This window comes from Strigops habroptila, chromosome 1 (genome assembly GCF_004027225.2).
Source record: "Strigops habroptila isolate Jane chromosome 1, bStrHab1.2.pri, whole genome shotgun sequence".
NCBI lineage: Eukaryota > Metazoa > Chordata > Aves > Psittaciformes > Psittacidae > Strigops > Strigops habroptila.
Window position 1 is genome coordinate 153,560,480 of NC_044277.2, and position 14,409 is coordinate 153,574,888.

General features: G+C 42.4%; 1 protein-coding gene across 4 annotated transcripts in view; it reads right to left on the reverse strand.

The window, feature by feature from the left end:
* The window catches only part of ELMO1 (engulfment and cell motility 1), a 278,325-nt gene that overhangs the window by 18,332 nt on the left and 245,584 nt on the right, over positions 1–14,409 (reverse strand). For all 4 annotated transcript variants that reach the window (XM_032919775.1, XM_030477045.2, XM_030477054.1 and 1 more), the window contains 2 exons: positions 9,521–9,684; positions 3,649–3,761 (listed from right to left, as the gene is read on the reverse strand). In XM_032919775.1, the coding sequence (XP_032775666.1) occupies positions 3,649–3,761; positions 9,521–9,684 (277 nt within the window). The remainder of the gene's footprint in view (positions 1–3,648; positions 3,762–9,520; positions 9,685–14,409) is intronic.

Sequence of the window (14,409 nt, forward strand, 5' to 3'; positions counted from 1 at the left end):
CTTAGCCCTTTCCTCTCAGCAAGTCACTTACAGAATATTATACGGGACTATGGAGGGTAGGATGGAGTAGCAGTAGCAAAGAGGCTTGGCAGAAAGAAAATACAAAGTGTGTTTACTTGTTCAGAACTGTGAGTTACTCATCCTAGGAAGAGATGGAAAACCTGTCTTCACTTGATTTTTGGTTTTAATTTAAGCTTCCTCTTTCCAGCTTACTTGTGCCTGGTGGTTTTGATTTAATGGTGTGTATCACCAGGCTTTCATTCCCTTGCAAAAATTACTGCTCAAGAAACCTCATCTTTGGCTGCAAAACCACTTCAATAACACGCAATTTCTCAATAATCTCTATAAAGCTAAAAGGGGTATTTACTTCCAAGAGTGCACCCAGCAACACAACTACAAATGTAGTAGGATGACAGCATCAGAAGCATATATCATCCTCAATAAAATGCCTTTATCTGCTACTTAGTTCCACTGGAAATAACTTTTGGGGTTGGAAAGTGCTTTGCAGACTTTCCCTTCAGCCTTCTCCCCTTTCTTTTAGGAATCAACTAAGGAAGGAGAAAGCTGAAGAGGTCTATCTGCCACCTGATGTCCACAGTTAAGGAACAAAGTGGGGATTTGCAGAGTTTCATGATTTGTTCTTGAACAATGACCAGAAGGGAAGGCTAGGTTTTGCTTTCATTTCCAACTGATTAAGCATACCCAGTACAAACAGGAGTTAGTGCTGCAGTTCTTCTATGAAACCTTGCAAGGGAAAGGCCATGCATTCTCTTTGAAAGTGCTAAGGATCCTGCTGGGACAACGATGTATTTCTGATTTTCAGCTACAGAGAGGTCCTGCTGATACGATAATCCTGTGCTGGAACACTGGAACACAAAAGGCAGAGATCTGACTACAGATACCTCACAGTTTACGCTCCAGCATCCCTCCAGTGAGTCACCTGTTGGATCGAAGGCTTTCCAATGCCAAGGCTATATGACAGTGTTTCACCTCTTCTCCAAAGGCTGTAAGAGGCTGTAAACTCCCTGCTCGTTCTTTTGTAAGTCAATTTTCTCAGCTTGCTGTGACTAACCATGCATGTCCCACCACATGTTCAAACAATAGTCGTAACAGAAGTTTGCTCTGGAGTCTTTATTATGGCATAATGCCTGTTAATTATTTTTCAAATGGGCAATTTAATGCTTTCAGTGTCTCTTGCGTAGCACATGTTCAACTGGTTCTTATTTTGATTCGTGACCTTTGTTCCAGGATTGTCTCAAGGGGAAAAAGGAATCACAGGAGAGGTAAAGGAAGCAGTACCTTCCTAATCCTACTACTCTTTCAAGTGGGTTGCCACATAACAGACAAATGGCGATGCCTCACTGCACTCCCCACGTCTGTGCAGCTGCTCATCAACCTGGATGGACCACAGCCCCTTGAGGGTCTTGGTAATGCTCCATGGGGCAGTGGGCAGGGGACAGGGTTTCTGAACCCTCGGTAAGGACGTGAGGTGGGTTGGGAGAGAGGAGATGGGGAGGTGGGATGAGGCTAACAGAAGACACACTCAGGAATTTGGGACCCTATCACTAGCTAAACCTCTGGCCCTCCATTCACTTTACTTCATCTCCTAGTTTTTGACATCATGATAGCCCTGGTCTTACACAGTTTGCTCTGCTTGAGTTACAGGCAACCCTGAAGGATGAGGCTGATTTCAAGAGAGCTGCTCCTGCTTTGTGCCAGCTACCACTACTTACTATTTTGACTGTGCCAGGCACTGTACATACCTAGGAAAGGATCCTAACTGAATGGCTCATACACCAAACATGCTTGTGTTTACTAACAATACTTTGCTGCTTCATTAGATCATACAGTGTTAGATCTTACTGAGTCCTGGTGGCCTCATGAATCATCACCTTCTGTAATGGTTATGCCTTCTCCTTCCCTCCCAGATGGATAATTCACATTTCTGTTTCAGGGAGTCTAACATAAAGCACACACAACTCTTCAGGGTATGTGGAAACCTGCCTTTCTAAATGGGCTTTTATCTCACAAAACCCAATATATTTCAGAGAAGATCAAATTCTTTGAGGCATGGCTCTGTGTTTTATTTCTTCCCAAAGAATCATGAATTTTTTTGTCCCTGTATAAATATGACATCAAAGCAATTAATTTGGTGGCCTATACAATTCACTCCAAGGCGTGATACACAGCAACCTTTTCAACTGTAGGTTACATTATATCTCAACAGAAGATTATATTGATTGTTTTTTTTTTAATGCTTTTTTTAACTTCAGCTTCACTCATAGAAGTTGAACTAATTTATACCCCCGAAGGCTTTTGATCCTACAAATCATGAACTAACAACAGTTTAAGATAAAACAATCAGTCTATCCTCCTCTTGGAGATCTGCCAAAAGGAGAACGTTTGCCACAAGCCCTGCTCCTTCTCTAGAATTCCAGTTATTTGGATTAAGGCTCTGAGAGGACTAAAATAAACAACCGTCACTACTGATAGCCAAACCAAACTCTGCGTTACTTTAGTTACTTTCACTCTGTGAATATGCTGCCAAAGGGAAAACACGTATCATGCCTCTCTATGAAGTCTGTATAGAAAGTCACGGTGGAATATTAATGCTGTTTGTTTCCCTAAACTATGTGCAGTGGGCTTCATAGGTGTTTGTAGGCTTGACAAAGAGGATATAAAGCTGCATCACACTTGTCTTCAACTCAACTCTTTCATAAAGGCTTTGAAATTTTCCAAAATACCCACCCTACATGAAGGAAAACTGCCTCCTTGTTTCTAAGGAAGGGGGCATTGCAGGGATGCTTCTCTCTGTGGAGAAAGCAGTATTCCACAAGGATCCAAAGGTCTCGACTATTGATCTTTGTCAGCTCTTGCTCTTAGCTTTTGTAACGTAATTTGTATTGTACTTACAGCGGAAAACAAACGGCAACCTGAATCCTCACAAATTGAGGGTTTTAAAGGGAAATTTTGGGATAGAAATTCTAAATCATGCGCTGAGGTCACACTAGGTACCTGTTATTTTGTCCAGAGAAAGAAGCATGCCTCTCTGAGGGGAAAAGAACTGTAGAGAGTTTGACTGTATTAAATGAGCTGTAAATCCAGCACTGAGCAATGTCTCATATGACTGGGAAAATAATCTTTCCATGTCAACCAAGTATTCATCTGAAGGCACACAAATTACTCACCTAAGTGCTTTCAAAAAGCATTTTTAAACACCATTATACATTTAGTGTATATGGTAATATAAGATGAAACCCAAAGACAGGCAGTACTAGAGGGAGAGGTGCGGAATGAGCGCATTGTATATATAAAGGTGGTCCAAGTTTGAGAGATTCAACTTCTGGTTACACCAAGTTTCACGTGCTATTTCTGAAGAGGGTTCAGAGTGCAAGAATACTGCTTGAAAGTTTTGCCAAATACTGGACTTGTTCTAGATGATCCGTATGATAAAGCCAAAACAAGATCCAGGGAAACACAGGAATTCCTTCAACAGCCGTAACTATGAAATGCTTTCAGATGCTTCCTGGTAAAAGCAGTCGAGACAGCACTACAACCAAGGATCTTGCCAGTAAAAATAGTATTCCTGATCTCAACTTCTGGACAAAAGTGACAATAAAAAGGCAGACTACACAGTCTGAACTGTACCTTGCCGACGCCGACTGTTGAGTTTCCTAAAGCAGGTGCCCTCCACAAGTCGATTGAGACGTTGCTGCTTGATCAGTTCCAAGATCTCAGGCTGAATCTTCTCTTTTAGTTCCCTTGGGAAAAGAGAAAGTAGACCTTGTCAAACTCAGTCAAAGACCATCCTCCCTCCCTTCGAGACAGAGTCTCACAAGATGTTTCTGCAAGGAATTTGAAGGGGACAACAGTCACAGGCAGGCCCAGGTCAGAATCTAGTCTGTTCTACTAAAAAACCCACTTTGTCTTATAACAGAGAATGGGAGTCAGGCTATCTCTGTTCTAGACATCTCACTGCTACGACATCAATGCATGACTCAGGCAAGTCACTTATTTGTTTCTTACTTTACTCATCTAAAAATAGCATTTGCTATAACGCATCAACAAGGTTTTTCTGCAGCAAATAATGCTCTTTCATCATAGGAACACTGTGAAGCTTCTTTGAGGATCTGTCACCTTTTGTTGCACAATGAAGTAAAGTATGCTGGCATACTTTACTAGCACTAGAAGCCTAAAACACATCTTGAAACAATAAAAAACACTGAGCAAGGCCAGTGAGCTAAAATAATGACCAGTGCTATATGCTTGTTATTCAATCCATGCCATGCAATTGATTAACTATTATCAGAATTTTGTGGAAAACTAACCCATGACTAGGGATTGCTCAAGGATCAAACTTTACCCTTGTCCAGGAGTGCAGAAACCCGCAGTGTTTAGCAATAATATTATAGATCCTTTAGAAAAGCCATGTTCTACATCCTACTTTGGTAAGAGTTCAGCGTGTCAAGAACTAGGCATAAAACATATGCACATAATATTTACAGTTTGATTTCATACAGCATCACATGGATTCACAGATGTCTGAATTCATCAGTTATGTCCTCACTTAGATTCATTAAGAATACATAAAAGACAGGTTTAAACACCAACTTGACAACTAGTAAGATTCAAAAAATAACTGAATGTGTAGAGGATTTATAAAGCATGAAGTGTGTCAGAACCATCATTTTGCATTGCTGTGCAAATTAGGTAATACCAAAAATCCTTCTGTCTGGCAGTATGTTCCAGCATCAAAAAGAAGCAAAGCTATGGTATCTCACAGAGACAACAAAACCATCTCTCTTCTGGACAACTCAGAGAGCCCAGTCTCTGTTGGTTTCCACATTCATTTGGATCGTACACCTTTGATATGCCAGACCCCCCCAGAAACCACTGGAAGTCCTCTGTGACACAGGTGAGGCCTTTCAACAAAAATGTAATCTTTTGCCCATGTATTACCAACATGGTTGGAGTTTTTGATGCATAACCCACTGCATATTTACAAGCTGTGAAAATCTAGCTGGGCAAAATTTAAGGAAGCATTGTCACTATAGAAACCACCACCTTTTGAAAAGTAGTATTAGTCCTTTAGGATAATTTTCAAGCTTTGTCATTCTCTCATTGGGAACTAAGACATGAAAATACTGAATGGGTAAGTACTGTGATTAAAAGAATTTTGTGCTTGAATAAATGTCTTGCCTTCACTGAGCTGACGAGCTTCCCCATTCCTCAGGTAAAAGCTGGAAGCAGGAGCTGAGGATAACAGTGTTAAAACACAGTGTGGATTACTCAGCAGTGCAGGCTACATCTAAATCTCCAGCTGGACTGATTTCAAACACTCAAGACTGGTATAAACATCAGTTTGCTATTTAGGTAGTTTAATTCAGAAATTGGATGGTTATCATTAAATAGGTGTTAAGGATATCATAACATCATAGTTTTAAGACACTACTGGGAAGACAAAAATGAATGGGTCTCCCAGCACATTAACACCTGACTGCTCATAGTATTCCCTCTTCTATACTCTGAAGCCCCATATGCTCTTTACAAACCAGAGGAAGAGAAGGCTTTTTAACCAATCCAAAAATAAACAGGTATTCCTCCCTCAAGTATTTAATAGCCTAAGGCAGACTTTCCATAGGAGGAAGTGAGGTAGGAAAGAAGAGACACCTTCCCCCTCTTTGCTGATGTGCTGGAGTCCCTCTACACATGCATATATTTGTTCTCACAGCTGTGAAACTCAGAGGTAGTACTCTCTTCTGTTTTACTGTCCCCAAACTTGGACACACAGAAGTTGTGGAGACAGCTCATTACTCCATGGAGAAACAGTCTTCGTTGACTTTGGACTTCAGTGACACCACATAAGTCCATCCATCCCTTACCATGGTCACTTGCACTTACTGTCTTTACTGTCTTCAGCAGCTCATGCCAACATATAGTTACTCTTCTATCTTTTTCAGCTTTTTTTCAGATACCATGACTCCAGATCGTCTTTGCAAGGTGATCCTGCCACTTAATGCTCCTCACTGTCAAGGTTTCTGTTCCACCACTTCAAGGTGACAGAAATGGGGCAGAATAATCAAACCACAGCACACAGTAAAACAAAAGATGTGCTGCTTTGAATCTTTATGTTTCCTTCAGAAAGCCCTCTGAATGCAAGGGAGTTCTGTTCCTCAGGGTCTAAAGACAGGAGTTATTAAAAATGATGAAAGTCTCTGTACAAGTAGGTCCTCCTGCCTAATTTTAAAACCAAACAGGAACAATGAGCTAAAGGAAGATCAGAAATGCAAATACGTTCTGTGAAGATTTTGTTTACTGTCCTTCAGATGACATTGGCTCAACAGTTTGCACCTTGCAAAGAGAGAGAACAAACTCGGAAGGTTTAAGGAGAGAGTGACTTTACAAATTCCTATTAGTTTTCAACTGTGCTCCTGGCACATAAGAATGGGAAAAGTTAGTGGGTTGGTAAGACAGAAGGGTTGAGGAAACCACACAGTAACATACATGATCACTACTTTTCTGATGTTACTGGTCTTGGTGCTATAGGTAATACTGACATCAGTTACTTACTTTTAAAGTAACAGACCTGAATTGTTGGTATATCTGAAAATCGTGAGAAATTATTTTATGTTATCCAAAATGATACTAGTTCTTCTGAAGCACCAGTTATATCTGTCCCCAGCTATTCATTAAGACTCCTGTTAGCTGTTTTCCTTCCATTATTGGGCATATTACAGCCATTTAAATCATTACAACACAACAGAAAAGTAATCCCAGAACTGCTTTCATGTGTTTTGTCCTTTTATCTTTCTGGTTTGTAGCTATGCCCTCTCCTAATCACCTCATGCATTCAGAGCAGGCATTAGTGACTCTTTCTAATGGTGCAGAGAAATCTGTAAGATAAAACTGAAAAGCATTGAAGTCCCTGTACGTTGCTAATTTTCACACAGAGGTTTACTTAGCAATGACTCCCTAGTTGATATTAGCTCTCCTTTAAACAGCAAGCCTCCACTTGGATGTCAGACCTTTATCCAGTATTAACCCATGTCTGTTGCCATTTAATGTGTCAGGGAGATGCCTGGTCCTCTGCAGGCCCACAGGATTCCTAGACACCCTGTTCTATTCAAAATGAGCCAGCGATCCTTTATCCTTTTGTTGTGGGATGGCAGTTTGGATGATCAATAATGATCCCACAATCTTGAATTGTTTCTGTTCTGAAGGGCTTTTTGTTTTCCCTAATCAAGAACAGCAATGGAGGAAACTTCATCTCAGGTAATACAACAATGCTCATATAAAAGAAACAACTAATCCCTGCAAAACAAGGCTGTTGTAGTTATGAGGATCTAAGGCAGCACTTTACAGCTTACATTCAAATTCAACTTGACTCAAGCTTCTCTCATCCAGCAGCCTGACAGCTTAAAATTCAGTGTTTCATACAATGAACAGCGGAAGAAAGACTTCTATCATGTTCAAGGCAGGAAAAGCCATCATCTGATTGCCATATTCTCACGCAGAATTAAACAAGGCCTGCAGACTTTACATTCACCCCTGTGTGTAATCTCTTTTAGTGTATCTGCAAGGCTTTAAAATATACAACACAGCCACGATTGCTCTCCTCACTCACAGTTTCCTTCCCTACAATGAGGCCATGATTCTGTACTTCCATCAATTGTGCCATCTATGCAATTTGAGAGAGTTCAGTACAGGGAATCAAATCAAAGGGGAAAATGAAAGAACCATTTCTTTTCACAGTCAAGAATAAGTGATCATGGGTGCAATCAAAATGCAAATGCATAGAGTTAGATCTCTGCAAATGCAGTTGTGACTGCTTAAACACCTTATCGATTTACTTAGCCTTTATAGCCTTTAGGCTTAGCCTTTTGTCCTGAATCCGAAATGAGTCTCTGGTAACACTTCACTTGCTTTTAACTATTTGTGTTGGCTGTTTCACTCATTCCATGATGGGGAAGGAGACTGCACTGTGGCAGCAACTAGCCAGAGTGATGCTGGAAATAAAGAGCTTGCAGAGAGCAAGTTTCACGAGGCTAGCTGGTGGTGCAAGAGAATATATTCGACCTGTATCATACTTAAACAGTAGACTCATAGGGAAAGCAGAGAAAATGAGAAGCTTTGGTGACAAGCTTAGCAGTACTGAGCAGCTTTGAACCACTAAACGTTGCAGGGGATTTGCAGGGGATTTCTGAGCAGTGTAACGATGCAAAACTGACTGGGAGCCATTTGTAGCTTTTTGATGGATGCATTACTATGAATGACATCAGTTTTAATTGGGCATTAGGTCCTATCTTCTAACGCACTGAAAACATAAAAGAAGGACTTCCCTTTGATCCACATTGGTATGATCAAAATTTAAGTGTATAATTCTACTTAGATTATGCTTCTGCTGTTGCCCTGCTGCCCCTGGAGGAACGTGTCCCCAGAGCTTGTACTTTGATATCTGTATCCTTCAGAAGCAAATCATAGAATCATAGAACAGTTTGGGTTGGAAAGGACCTTAAGATCGTCTAGTTCCAACCCCATGCCATAGGCAGAGACGCCTCACGCTATACCATCAACAATGCTGAATGTTCAAATCAACATTCTACTTCCCAATCCTGAAATGTTCTGGTCCAAACCCTTCTCTACACATTTGCCTAGAAAAGGAGATTTGGAAAATCATGAGCCATTCCACTTGAAGCATGGTCAGGATTTCACATTATTTCAGTGGACGGTTCTGAAGTCCTCATCACTTCTCTGCTGATCTCAAAAGGTTCCTGCTATTCTCTGCACACCATTTGTGTACCACGGAGTCTGCAGCTGTCCTGCGTCATCACTTCAGTCACAAGCCCAGACCTGGTCCCAGAGCAAAGTACAGCCTCCGTTTTTCACATAACAGAACAAAGGACATCCTGAGAAATGGGAAGGAGCTGTGGTGGTGATATTAGCATTTGATACTTCGCAGTAAACCACAAGGGAATGAGAATCTCACTGGCTGTCTGCCAGAATGTTATCATTTACATGTAAGTAACTGCTTGTCGATGACACCAAAGATAATATCATGAACACAGTCATACACAGCACCACTCTTTTGTGGAACCAGTGTGTATTGGCTCCTCTTCTTCTGGGCTTCTCCCTGTCTCACACAGAGAAGTGACATTTGGAATTTTTAAAGCCCTTGGACAGAAGACAAAGTTCCGGTGGTTTTGGGTTTTTTTTTTAAGCCACTACCAACACCAAACCCAGGCTCACAACCATGCAGAGCCAGGAAATGTTTCATACGGAATAAGCGATGTGAGACCTTGCAGGGATTTGCTGACTCTGGTTTAACTGAACTCAAGGAAAAAGTTATGATTCCCAGCAGGAGAAAAGATAACACACTTCAAGCAGATGCTGCACTACTGCTTTTGAGCACAGCTCCCTGGACAGCTTTTCTCTTGTGTTCCCCCACAAGAGCTCACAAATGCCATTCACATTTGTTAATCCTTCTATACAAAAAGGAGTGAGGAAAGAAGACTATACTTACAGAATTGGACGAGACTGGAAATCTTCCTGGTTCATTCTTTCAGACTGGCGTATTTTCAGTATTTCTGTGTAACTAAGGTTCTGAAGCTTGCTCTTGAACTGGTCCAGAGAGCTAGGCTTGGTAGTGAGTGCTCTCATTATCTGTTCTTTCACCACCTGCATTACCTGTGGTTGACGAGGAAAAGAAAACCTGTGTTAACACTTGCTGCATTTTTGTTTCAAAACTTATTCTGGGTCCCAGAAAGGTTTCTAGGTATAGAAGATGATCAGTACTATGTGGTCTCAAGACAATTTCTCAGTAGCATAATCAGAAAATAAGTCAACTTGTGACAGGGCATCACAGCTTACCACAAAAACTCATCTGCTCTATAACAAGACAATTACGCTCTTTGGGGATAGTATCATTTATTGCTTGGCTGTCTCCCTGAACAGCTAAATTACAACTGCTGGTTACAGGATTGTAAGTCCCACTTTGCCTGTGGTTTGTGCGCCCACCATGGCAGCAGCAGCGTGGCTCTTCTGCACCCGGTGCCGAGATGGGCGCTCTCATCATTTTGGGGACAGCCACACATCAGACTCCAAGCAGCAGAATAAAGGTGTGGAGTCCTAAGGAGCCAACTGAGCACAGATGGACATCCTGACTTCTGCCAGCTCAGTGCGCACACACCACAGGGGCCGGTCTAACTGCCCACAAGAGAGATTGCAGAGAGTTTGTCAGGTCTTACAGCTCTCCTGCTGGGTCTCAGAGCTGCTCTCCTGACCAGAAGGCAGCAGCATAAAGCTACTGTGGTCCACTGCTTCCCTTATTCCTTATGCCCAGAGGTGATGGGCACACACTGAAATCCAGGAGGCTCTCCCTGAACATCAGGAAATACTTTTTCACTGTGAGGGTGGCCAACCACTGGCACAGGTTGCCCAGGGACGTTGTGGAGTCTCCATCCTTGGAGATATGCAAACCCCATCTGGACACAGCCCTGGGCAACCTGCTGTAGGTGACCCTATTTGAGCTGGACCAGATGACCTCCAGTGGTCCCTTCCAACCTCAGCCACCCTGTGGTTCTGTGAAAGCCTTACACTGCAGACACCTTATGGCCATACACAGTGAAGGACAGAGAACTTGCTAAAAGAGACCATCAGTTGGGTGGAGGGAGAGAGAGACATCAATTTGCCAAGGATATTATAGGATTGCTTTTGAAGCAATGCCATAAACAATTCAAACCAGAAAATGAGAATGATGAGTGGCTCGGCAACAGCCATCTATCTGCATATTAATTATTTTATCAGGAGAAAATTGCTGAGGCACAGTTAACTAAGGGGAATTGCTTGGCTCTAGTTCAGATGAATACGTATCACAGATTACTGTTTGTCTCTCCGCAATCCTAGACTCATCTCCTTGGTGCTGGTGCAAATCACACACTTTGAAATATTTATATGATACTGTGCTTAAGTTGGCTGAAAAAACAATTTACCAGTCTCAGAAAGGCACATCCCACCCAAATCCCAACAGCTAAAAACCAGCAGGAAACGGTAACACGCCCCTACTATCAAAGCGGGTGTGACAGACATTAACAGCTACACAGAGGGCAAAAGCTTTTTCTGAACTGCTTATTTTCCTTTATTCTTTCATTTTCTCCAAGCATCCTAAAGCAGAAGCTCAGCCCCTCAGAGGTTCCCTAATCGCTCTGAAAAGTTCTCTCTTCACATGAATATTTCATTGCTTCGTATGTGTAGCCTCAGCCTTCGAACTCAACTGCCTGCACTATGTCTTCTATTTTTGCTTCCTGAGAGGTAACTTCTTGCTCAGATGTAATCTAAGCACGCAGTTTAGCTGTGTCCTGCAGGTGAAACTAAGCAATTAAAGAACTGAAGATAATCTCCCTCCTTACAACAGGGACTACATCCATCCTGACTTCAAGAGAAGCAAGATGCTTTTCCCGAAGGAGTTGGCTCAGGTGGGCAGCGAATGCCTCTGCCGCACTTCTATCCCCTGGATCACAGAATCATAGAATCCCAGCCTGGTTTGTGTTGGAAGGGTCCTTAAAGCTCATCCAGTTCCAACCCCCTGCCATGGGCAGGGACACCTTCCACTAGAGCAGGTTGCTCCAAGCCCCTGTGTCCAACCTGGCCTTGAACACTGCCAGGGATGGGGCAGCCACAGCTTCTCTGGGAAAAGTCTGCGCCAGCGCCTCAGCACCCTCACAGGGAAGAGCTTCTGCCCAAGAGCTCATCTCAATCTCCCCTCTGGCAGGTTAAAGCCATTCCCCTTGGCCTGTCCCTACAGGCCCTTGGCCAAAGCCCCTCTCCAGGTTTCCTGGAGCCCCTTTAGGCACTGGAGCTGCTCTAAGGTCTCCCCTTCAGGAGCCTTCTCTTCTCCAGGCTGCCCCAGCCCAGCTCTCTCAGCCTGGCTCCAGAGCAGAGATGGGTGAGGCAGTCTACCTACACTAACTTGGCAGGGGCCTTTCTTTGGATGTATCCTTGCAGCTAAGATCCTACTCTTGGTAAATTTTGCAAACCTGGCCCAGCAAAGCTGAGCTCCGCTCCATCCACTCCTACAAACCTAAAGGGTTTGCTATGTATTTGAGGAAATAGCAGATTGAGGAAATACATTGCTATGTATTTGAGGAAGTCTTCTAAAACTTAGTTTGATGCTAAAAAGCAACATTAAATTCTGCGCTCTACACCTGCATGCTTTTAATTTCATATACAGAATTGTTCGGGTTTATATGGTGGCTATGTGCAGCTAAATCCCTCTGAAGAGTTGCTTAGCTGGTGTGCCAGTGGGAATCAGCTACTTCCCCATCTGAAACCAACTTCTGACTGCCATCTGACTGCTCAGAGGGATTAACACCTCCTTCACTGCATTCAGAGTGCGCTCACCAGTCCAACTGAGAAAAGTGCTGTCACACAACGGAAACAACAAACCTGAAGGCCAAACACTTGAACCATAATGGACGGTCCCCAACAGGGCGAGTGGCATACTCCTACTGATTTCACTGGGCCTTGGTTTAGTACCTAGAAGGGCTTAGGAAAGGTAGTGAGGGAAATCTCCTCAAAGAAATAGTGGGAAAAAACGAAGCAAACAATCCCGGTGACAAGTTGGATGTTTAAAAATAACTTGTCTTTCTCTCTCTGCCTTCTTGACAATGACTACTTATTGCTGCTAATTAATTCTGATTTATATTTTATATGTTTATGTATTATTAATTAGGACTAATTATTATTAACTATTGGGAATGGAGAAGAGGGGAGAGACTGGAAACTCACTTTGCCCATTGAAAATGTGTTCAGCTCTTGGTACCTCCTAACACTTCTGTCTGGGCTCACAGAGAACTGGGCTTAACTTTTCACCTTCACAGAGAATGTGACATTGGGACCCTGGCTACAATTCTGCTTTCTCAGGCCTGCTGAGAAGTTGTGCCACATGTACTTTGGTAGATGTGGCTTTATAGCCAGCGTACAGTCATCACTTCTGCAGTATCATGTAAAAGAACCATACAAAACCAGATAGCTTAATTCAAATATGTAAGCCCCATCACCGCTCATGCCATCAAATTCCCTGGCCATTAGAAAGCAACAAATTACTGCAATTGCAAACAGACAGACACAGTATAACTGCCAAACTAACCATATTACACTCCTATAGTAACTACCACTACAGTATCACCTTGATTTTTTCAGCACGAAACCAGATTTGCAAGCAAATAGAGTCCTGCAATTGCTTATGCATGCATGCAGTTCCGGTTCCATGCATTCATTCAAACATCTGTACAGAGCTGTTTTTTTGCTGTTTACATACAGATTTAGTTTCTTCAATTCAGGCAATCACACTGGGGAAACTGTCTCTATGAGAAGGTTTTCTCATAAAATAAATGAATAAATACTGCATTTTAAGGAGTTGCATGTATGTGGATCTTCTTTGCAGTCTGATCTCTGAACCAGCCATAGGAAGCAGCATTTATTCTTGGCTAAGCAATGCAAAGGAGGCTCAGGTTCAGTAGACTTTGGGTGCTGTCATTTATGCTTAGATGCAAAATCCCGTATAAACACTTGTCTTCCTTCTGTGGTACTCACTGTTGTGGTTAACATGCAAACAATGCGGATTCCTCTTCCTTGCTGTGATCTGCAAGGTTATTCACAGGCTATCATCAAAGACCTCCTTGGTTTAGAGACTCCCCTTGCTCCCAAGAGAGAAGGCAGAAAGTGTATGCCCCAGGCCCAGCACGTAAGGGGGTGATCACACCACTTGCCCTGTAATGTTTATAGCCAACACTATTTAACTAGCTGGCCAAAATGTCAAAGCTGCTGATTGCACTGAGTCTCCTGAGCTTTTAGGAATCACTGCCAAGAACTTCTAATCTGTTTAATTTCCAAAGTTGAGTTGCCAGCCCGTGATTACGGCCGTCTGAGAGACAGCATCAACCCTTCCTCCCCATGTGTCTGACCTTACAATGAAATTAAAGGTATTCTCTACTCAGTGTAATTGTACATAAACGCTGTAGACAGTTGTTTTAATTACATTATGCTTTGCTACTCTTACTGAGAAATGAGTGTTTCCGAGGGCACATTTGCTTTAAATCATGCCCTTTTCATCTGATGACCTTTTGTAGGGTGAGAGAATCCCAAGTTCTGCATTACGACTAAGACAGTTAAATACACTGAAAACAGGAGGAGAAAGACAGTAGGAGAAAAAAAAATACTACTTCTTTCTCATTTAATCACATAGGACTTTATTCCCTGTATTCTGCATCCATCTAATGTGCCTTGTATTTCTACGGTCAGCGTCACCATAAGATTAAATTATGTACTTTGTTAAGCTGTTTTAGCCTAGCTTTGTGTTTAGCTCATTTGACCTCATCTCTCCCCTCTTTTATCCTTGTTCTCTGTCTTGCC